The 9757-nt window shown below is 38.6% G+C and overlaps 1 protein-coding gene across 1 annotated transcript; it reads left to right on the top strand.

Moving 5' to 3' along the window:
* Positions 1–6039: 6039 nt before the first annotated feature.
* Positions 6040–8915, top strand: LOC137133556 (complement C1q-like protein 2). Its single transcript, XM_067517279.1, has 2 exons — positions 6040–6951; positions 7286–8915. The coding sequence occupies exons 1-2, from the start codon at positions 6370–6372 to the stop codon at positions 7463–7465; spliced, it is 762 nt and encodes a 253-aa protein (XP_067373380.1). The 5' UTR covers positions 6040–6369; the 3' UTR covers positions 7466–8915.
* The last annotated feature ends 842 nt before the right edge of the window (positions 8916–9757 follow it).

Here is a 9757-nt window from a genome sequence, read left to right as displayed (position 1 = left end):
CTCATCAACCTCCATTCCTGGATTCTCATCATCTGCGACCACCTCAGGAGGGAAAAAAAAAGAAGAAAACAAACAAGACAGCAAACATGGATACAGGAGTCCTCACTGCAACTATGGTCGAAGTGACTAGCCCAGAGAGTCTATAATTGGTCTTCGGGACTGATGAAGATGTCTTCATATGGTAGAGGTCGTTGAGGAAAAGGATATTGTGGACGATAGAGAGGCAGAGGACGAGGAGTTGGAAGTGGCTGACGTTCAGTAGCTGAAGATGGATGCCAAACAGGTGAGCAAATGGGACATTCGGAAAAAGACTGTCCCTATGGGATTGATGAGGACATAGACCCAGAGATTTTCCTGAGAAGTCATCGCCAGTGGCAAACTGACGGGAGAAAAAAGATCTGGTGCCCCGAGGACAATTGCTCATGACTGACCAAAAGGAGGGAGGTAATACACCCTGACACACACTGCAATGAAGACATACAATGATTTGTAAACTGCAATGAAAAAATGCTTGCTCAGACATTCACTGACAGTTTACCAAACAAATACAACGGAAACTGCTTGATAAAGTTTACACATGCTGAAATAAATATGGATTTGATTAAGCAATGTGTTCAATATTTGGAAGCTAAATTTAAACCACCCATGGTTTAAATTCTGATCGTGAGAGAAAATTTCCTGAATACACTCTGAATGGTCAAGAGGTGACAGGTTTGGTAGAGACCAACTACATCAGTATTAAAAGCAACTGAACTTGCAAAATGAGCAGTGTACATGTTGGTGTTTCTGGAAAAATACAAAAAAGTATTTGACTCAATCATTGCCTTGTGCTAATTCTCAAGATCTATCTTTTAAACATGCATACATGTCGTCAAAATTATGCCCCATAAATGTGACATATCTAATGATTAAGTTGTGGCTCTGATGTCTACATCAGAAGTGTTCAATAATTCAAAAATTTACAAACCCACAATGATGAATTATAGTCCTGATTCCTTTTTATAGGTGTATGAATGGAAGCTGGAACTGTCTGTCTTGTTCCTCTGAGAAGGTAATTTACATTGTAGAGCGCATCTTTGACATTGCCCTGATGAGAGGAAAGGGTTTGGATCGGATGAGCTAGTTATTCTTTCCTGTGTCAATCAACAGATTTTAATATTTCACAGTAAAAGGCCATGAAGTTGTCCTTGTTATAAAGTAGTTCACATAATACACTGATGTCACAGTGAGCCATAATGTAACCTGTCATAACCTATAAATGAAAAATGGGGGAAAAAAAAAAAGCATTTAGATTCACGGTTTTCTATTTTTGAAAAAAGACATATAGCATATAATAGTTAACTAGCTTAACGGTACATCTTTTATAATAAAGCAAAAATAGTTCAGATGCTGTAAAATATCCTGAAATTATTGAGTCCAAATTATAACAGCCATTCAACGGCAAACTTCTTACGTGTTACAGTAATTTATAACATTTGCATTAACGGGAATGTTTTAAATTTACTGAGGATTTAATAGGCCTAAATCCAGACAGTTGTAATTTTAAACACTTGTATTTATGTACTGAGGGATTAAAAATCTTAGTTTGAATGTTAATGCAAATTTTATTTGAATCAAGATTTTTTTTTTGATTTGATATGCAACCTCACATGCACATGTCCACTCTGTTAAATAAATGTGAAATGTTGATACTCTTTAAAACAAAAAGCCACTGATGGAATTACATCAGTTTTTGAATTGCTGAAGAAAAGCAGCTGTAATTGTGTCTTGTAAATATTTACAGATAAAGATGCATGATAGCAGGAAGTGGAGATTTGTTCAGGATTAAAAACTCCTATCCATCTGAGCCCTCTGGAAGTATTAAATCCACAATCAAAGAATTTCTTGGTTGCTGAATTGGATAATGCACTTTTCTCATTCCTTCTTTTTTCTATGCGGACAGTCATTACTTGTTTGCTTTAAAAAATAGGACACCTGGATGAGGTTTTTGTTTGTTTGTTTGTTTTTTTAAATTGAGTTTTTGGGAAGTCCAGGTTTTTTGCAGCAGCTGTAACCTTGAGACATTACATTTACCAGCAGGATCAGCTCTGCTGCAGTATTGATGATTTTATGATCTGCAGTCTGTCTTAAAAAGCCCGCGTTAGATAAAGTGCATCTACTCAAACATTTAGCAGAAAACGAACATAAAATCAGTATTATGGTTTAGGCTGGACCCAAGTGAGGAGACTGTGCGAGGGATGAAACTAACAAAGGCTTTTATTGACAAAGAGTTAATGACAAAAACAGAAATTGCTCTTTGCAGGAGGCTACAAATAAAACAGACTCAAACAGACTAATACAAAAACACCAAAAATATGTCTGAATACTAGGGCAGTTACTAAAGAGAACAAAAACACCAAAAAATAAATAAACTAATGTTGACTATGCACTCCCATAGTATACCAAAATACTATTACGATTCAAGAATAAAACAGGACTAGGGTATCAAACATGAACTTAAATGAACACACGGGGAAAAGTAGGAAAACTAACAAACAGAAACACACCAAACCAAGTAGGACTCGGGTAAGAAAAAAGAAACAATTTAAGCTCCCAAATTTTTGCTAAACAAAAATGAACACACGTAGTAACAACTCAATAGGGTAAGGCAGAACGTGAACATAGACATACTGGAAGAAAAGGATAAACTAAGTTACAATGTCAAGGAAGGACAGGAACTAACACAGGGGAGGCAGACATGAACAGACTGAACATAAAACGCTGGCTGACTGAAGGGAACAAAAGCATACTTAAAACAAAACCAGAGACAAACAAGCGGAGACTATGAAAAACTAGAATAAACACCAAAGTGCACAAAAGGCAAACATCTGACCAAAGCTGCCAATACACAGCATTCAGAAAACAGGAGTCAGGGTTGCACTAAACCAGTCAACCAAGCATTCAGAGTACAGGCTGTGAGTAAGAAGACTGGACTTAAACAGTGAGGGGAACAGGTGCAAACAGTGAGGGACAACGAAGGTAAAGCTAAGGAACAGAACTAGGCACAGGAAGTAGGGAGAAGGGGCCACAAAATAAAAGTCCAAAGGAAGGAAGTGCACTGGGACCATGACAATCAGTCCATTTACATTAGTAACTTATTTAGGTCATGTGATTACAGCTCAGGGCATAACCAAAAAATCCATTCTCATCTCTTTAACCAAGAAAGAAATGATAAGTTTCCCAGCTATGACATCATGCTAAAAACAATGTATTCAAAGTTATCAAGACAGAAAGGCTTCAAGTTTATTGTTCCATGGAAAATAACTTTCAGCTTATAAATAATTAAATAATTTTAAATTATTTGAGCACAATAAGCAGATACCACATTAATGTTACCACATCCCTTTGTTAAGTTTGTTAACCAAGGATTTGGCTATTTGACATCTGTTTTGATACAGGACCATGATGGCAGATAACAACATATTGCTTACTTTTTAGCTAAGCTGGATGCTGTAGATGAGCTGTGATAGTTGCAGAGAAAGTGTTGGTTAGGGTGATCTAACTCTTTTGGTTCTTTGTGCAGTCTCTCATATTCTAGGAAGAGAGTTAATGGATGGGTGACTGTGGCACAGGAAGGTGAAGCAGTTGTCCACCAATCTCACGGTGTTTGGTTCAATCGCCAGCTCCTCTGGTTACGTGTCAAAGTGTCCTTGAGCAAGACACTGAACCCCAACTTAGTTGCTCCCATTGAGAATTGGCCAGCTGCATAGCAGCTCCCCCATCGGTGTGTGAGTGTGTGTATGTGAATGGGTGAATAAGAAGCAGTGTAAAGTGCTTTGAGTGCCAATAGGTAGAAAAGTGCTATATAAGTGCAGAACATTTACCAATGTAATGTTCCTAACTCATTTACAATGTCACTTTTTCCAGATGATTCTGCGTTTTACAATCCTACCACTGGAGAGAACAAAGAAGATTTTGCTGTTGTTACTTAATGTGATGTTTACCTTATTATTTAGCTTGAGAGGCTGAATTTGTGGCTCATAGAATAACAATAGACTTATAGACTTGACTTTATACTGTAAAGTGCCATGAGATGACTCTGTGAATTGGTTGAATTTAATAATCTGAAGAAAAAATGTGGGCTTTCATGTAGTGCAATTCTATAGATCAGCAGCTTTTGACTTGTCCCTTCAGCGGTTGCCACATGTGTCCTTCAGACTGATTTGGCAGGAGTTTTTTGGCCGGATGCTCTTCCTGCTACAACCCTTCCATTTTTGTCTGGGTTCGGATTGGCACCAAGGTGGCTCTTGGTGGCTGGGCAGGACCACAAATAGTAGGGTGGGATTTGACCTGTGGCCTTCTGCATCCCAACCTGATGCTTTACTCATTGAGCCACTAGGCCATGTAGTGAAATTCTGATATCTTAAAAAAAATAAATAAATAACTACAGAGCTGTTACTGAATCACCTTTGGTGGGGAAGACTAAATATGTAAATTCTTTGTGTACAAACAAAAAAAAAGGAACATGCATTGTTCATGTCTTTTAAAAATCACACTGTGAATGAATCCGTTCTATTGCAACTTTTTCTTAAGCGTATAAACATGCTAGTCACCCACATAGATTGATTTCACTTCAGCCCCGTGGGGCTCTGTGGCTTCCTGTCATTGCCCTTATCTCCGTGTGTGTGTATGGCACTCATCAGCATGGTGGGGAAGCTCCTAGGAATTGACATGTGTGCTTAACTTACTCTGCTGAGGCAAGACGATGAGTTCAATCCTGGATCTGTGGAGATAAGGATTAGCTGCTCCTGACAACAGAAGGCAAGCTGTGCCTCTAACAGGTTAGATGAACAAAAAATGGATACTAGCCAACTTTCTAAATGGCTCTGACTGTAAATGTTTTTTTTTTTCACCCAAAAGCTAAGGGTGGGAAAGCAGGGAAGGGAGGGGATTCTAGGGGCCATTGTTGTCCTCTAGAGAGGGACTCCAAAGTTGAAATAATTCAAAACCAGAAGCCAGATGATGTAAGATCTGTCAGGAGTCAAGCCAGTGTATGACAAACACACAAAGGGATTTCCTACTTGTACAGGCGAGCTTCCAGCATCTGCCACTAGTGAAGAGGAAGAGCTGCAGGCTCCACATCAAAGTTTTCGGTAATGTTCCTCACATGAGAGAAAACTGCTCACTGAGCTCTCAAAGCGTTACAGGACGCATCCACTCTAACCTTAAGGGTCACCTTTTACAGGATCAATTTCTTATTGAGTCTTAAATTAGAGGCAGGAGGCAGAAATCTTCCAGAGAGATAATATAAATCTGGACAAATAAAACCATTAGAAATACAGGTAAGAAAAACATGTATTTTCCTATATTTCAATCAATCAGTGCTTTAATAGAAGTTCTGACTTGACGAGAAGCTGATTCTTTAAACAGGGTTTCATAATATTTGGTGGATCTGGTTAGTGTAGGGAGAGGGTGAAACAAAATATACTGTTTGTTATACCAATAATATCAATAATACTCACATCTTTTTACCCAGGCTTGTAGTAAAAACACAAATATGTTATATGATAACGCTGATGATCATTAAGAGTTTCTCAGTTAAATGATAAGCTTTTTTGTTGAGGGCGATTGTCCCTCTCGTAGACATTGTCTATTAACAGATCATTGAGTGAACAGAGTTGACATTTAAACACAGACATAAACTAATTACAAAAGTCCACAGTAAATTGTAATTGATATAAGATGAATGACCATTTTTCCTTTTTCATTTGAATACAAGTTCAGCTCCACCTGAATAAAATGACTCGGCCGACTTCTTGACTTGAAAGATTCTTTTGTAAATTAGGAAGATAACAGAGAATTTGTTTCAGTCTGCTAGAGATTCAAAGTGTCAAAGTAATGCTTCCTGATCCTATTTCCCTGAAGAAATACAGAGGGATTTATAATTCATACATAAAGATGACATGATTATTGTAGCAGTCTTAATCCAAATTGCAAGACTTTCCCTCAAATGTGTTACGTCAGCGACTGTCGTCTCGCTTGTTGCCGAAGAACTAAAACCGCTGGAAGACTTTTTCTGCTCAGAGACCCGCCTCGTCCGACCATGCCACAACGAATATTTCCCCTGTCAACTGTGCGACGCCAATTGACAATGGCACTGCGCTAACCGCTGCAGGGTTAAGTCGGAGGCAGAGTTTTTCTTCCTCTCCCCTCTGTTCTCTTTACACGGTGACAAAGTGTCTCCATTTTGGTGCACTGTCTTTATTGCTGTGGCTTTTAGCGCTCTCACTACCTTTCACCATTACGTCCCAAAGCAAAACGGACTTTTTAGCGCTTGCTTCTCTGACTCTCCAGAGGAAGAGAATCGTCGCTGCTGTGGTTAGCATCGTCATGGTTTTGGCTCTTATCATCGCCATTCCCCTGCTGGTCCAAACGTCCAAGACCGATGCGCACTATGAGATGATGGGCACCTGTCGGATGATCTGTGACCCGTACAACCCCAAACCAAGCGCCACGGCTCTGGAAGTAATACAGGACTTGAGTGCCATCCCTTCTCCGAACTTTGTTCAAGGGACCAGAGGTGAGCAGGGTCGGCCGGGGAAACCCGGGCCGAGGGGGCCGCCAGGCGAACCTGGACCCCCCGGTCCAAGAGGGCCACCAGGGGACAGAGGAGCTACTGGAAAGCTCGGGTATTCCGGGGTAGGGGGCACAGCACGAACCGAGACGGGTGGAGAACTGGGCTCTGCCATCGGGGGGGCGAAGATAGCCTTTTATGTAGGTCTGAAAAACCCTCACGAGGGATACGAAGTTCTACGGTTCGACGATGTTGTCACGAACTTGGGGAACCACTATGACCCCACAACGGGCAAGTTCACATGCCAAGTATCTGGGATTTACTATTTCACGTATCATGTACTTATGCGCGGAGGAGACGGGACCAGTATGTGGGCAGACCTATGTAAAAACGGCCAGGTAAGTATTCTCTGTTCACTTTAAAAAGTGATATGCTGCTAATTAAACAAATTAACATTCTAAGCTTAGATGTCAGACGCCTCTCCACTGCCCAATATGGCAGAGGGGAGAAATTTCGCCCTCAAACGAACCAAAATCCCTGATTATGTTTAGTTTATTCCATTGTCTCCAAAAAATTAATAACATGCAAAATACTCGTGCTTTCTTTTAAACCGTGACATCAGTATCAGAGGTTTTGTGGTTGGATAATTTCAGGTTTTGCGCAAACTTCTGTTTTGCTTCTGGCGCAGGGGGTATTTACTATTAGGTAAAAGCTCTCTCTCTTAATTTGCAGGTCCGAGCCAGCGCCATAGCGCAGGACGCTGACCAGAATTACGACTACGCGAGCAACAGCGTTGTCCTGCATCTAGATTCCGGCGACGAGATTTATGTCAAATTGGACGGCGGCAAGGCGCACGGCGGAAACAACAATAAATACAGCACGTTTTCCGGATTCCTGTTGTACCCGGACTAAAATAGTATAATTACAGCGCTCCTTCCCTGAACTGCCATGACAGAACAAACTCATGTTTAATCTAATTAACAATGATTATGATCCTAAACATGATGCTTCACTACCACGAAACCCTTTGCTTCATATACAATATTAAAATCTAGATACAGTTTTATAAATAATACGAAGATTTTTTTTTCCAACAGCGATCAAATAATTCCACTTAATTTTTTCACACACTTTGTTATTTTTTTCATCAAGTTCGAGATAAAGCTGATGTAAACCACTAAGAATAAAATAACACAAACAATGCAAATGTAAGTGAAATATTTTATGGATGAAAGTGTTATGTTTGGCATGAAAGGTCAAATTCATGACGCAACATCTGTACAAACAATAGATTGAATTCCATGTTTTGTGTTTCCGGTGTTGGCAGGGAGAGGAGTGAGGGGAGTTAAGCATTAAAAATATTAAGCATGCCTCAGCAGGTAGTAATACCAATTAGTTTTGTTGAATATTTCAATAAAATGTCTCAATGAGAGTTTTCTGTTAAGAAGGAGGTGGTTCAAATGGAAACACAAGTATAGGTTTGTTCCTATATTTTCAGTGGTGTATCTGGCTTGTCCCAATGAGAACTTATGTCAACCTTTTTTTTTTTAAACTTACTTTGTAACAGGAAGAAATATAAAAGCTGTGTGCCTGGCAAAAGGTGGAATTGAGTTTATTCACATATCCAACATGTGTAAAGAGTGTTTTTGCATTTAAGAATGCAAGCATGATTCAGATAAATGGTTATAATGGGTTTGTTGTTTACCTGTATTTGATGACACCAGTGATGCGCCCCTAGTGCCTCGTATTTGAAGCACTGGTGCTAAGAAAAGGACCCTGGTTTGCTTTTCCTTGAGCTGTCATTGAGAAGCTGAAGGCTTTCATTAAAGCATAATTTCATCAGGGCATTTCTTTCACTTGACATCTTACCTTTAAGTCTAAAATGTCTTTAGTGAAGGGTCTGTGTGAGCCTGAGAAAAACACATTCATTACAGGATTGACCTTAAATTCTCAAGCAGAATGTAGGTTTATTTTCTCTCACTGTTTTCCAATATATCTAAGTGATCATATTTAAGGTATGGAATGTGATTTTGGAGTTGGGTACAGTTAAATAATTGGTATAAGACTCAATAGGCATGTGTAGACTTATCTGTCAATCCTGAACACTGAAGTAAAATGCAGATCTGTGCTCATTAAGGGACACTTCTTAAAAGGTTTCTTCTACTTTGGAAATAAGAAAAATTATTATAATAATTATTTTCCTTTATAAATGTATCTACACATATAATTATATTGATCAGTGAAGAATTGAGAACCTGTGAGCCCATATAAGCTCTTTGCCTAAATTAACTGTCCAATGTTGTTGTTTCTATGTCTTTTTATTCCAGTGGTCAGTAATTTCAATAAATAATTATGTTTTCTATTCTGGTGTGGTATTGGCTGGCTGTAAGAGCATCAAGGTAGTAATGGAATTTGAACTGAATTGAATAATAAAGTAATATGATCAGGAAATCCTGATTGTACTGCAGGATGTGGTTTGCACTATAGAAAATATTTAATAGCAGACCTACAGGCAACTTATTCTAAAAATATAATTTGACAGTGACTTTAGGAAGGTTTGTTGTCAGACTGCTAATGTCATTATCTGAGATTCCTTTTACTGTACATTAATTTGTGAATACTTGTTTTACATGCAAACCAACAAAGTAACATGCATTGCATGCACTTAAAACACACTTTTGGACTGCTTTTATTACCTGATCAGTATTACTTCGCGTTTAATTTCAGAGGAAAACACTTGTTATTTTTTGATAGCACCTTCAAAAATAGAACGACATAATCCAGTTATTAAAACCAGTGTTTCCAAACCCCTTTCGCCTGTCACCTCTTACAAATAGATTGGATTCAGCTTATCACTTTTTAGATGTATGTGACTTGAAGTCACGAAAAAACATTTCTCTAATTGTCTCTTATGGTCTAATTTAAGTAACAGATTAAAAAAAAAAATTATTTCTTAAAAACATATCATCTGGAGCAGGTTTGTTTTCTTTTACTTGTTTATTTCTTCTTTAATAAGCCTCTTTAAGTTATAAATTACTGGACTGAACTATGTAACTGTGTATGAGGTTATTTAAAACAGCTCTAAAAACAGCCCCACCTGAAACAACTGCATAAGCATTAACAGCCTAAATTTGCTCTGTATAATAATGTCAGCCATTGAAACATCTGTATGCAGTATTTCAGCACTTCATCAAAGTAAATGTT

This window comes from Channa argus, chromosome 9 (assembly GCF_033026475.1).
Source record: "Channa argus isolate prfri chromosome 9, Channa argus male v1.0, whole genome shotgun sequence".
Taxonomy (NCBI): domain Eukaryota; kingdom Metazoa; phylum Chordata; class Actinopteri; order Anabantiformes; family Channidae; genus Channa; species Channa argus.
The sequence above is the reverse complement of the archived record's forward strand: the minus strand, read 5'-3'. Positions and strand labels throughout refer to the sequence as shown.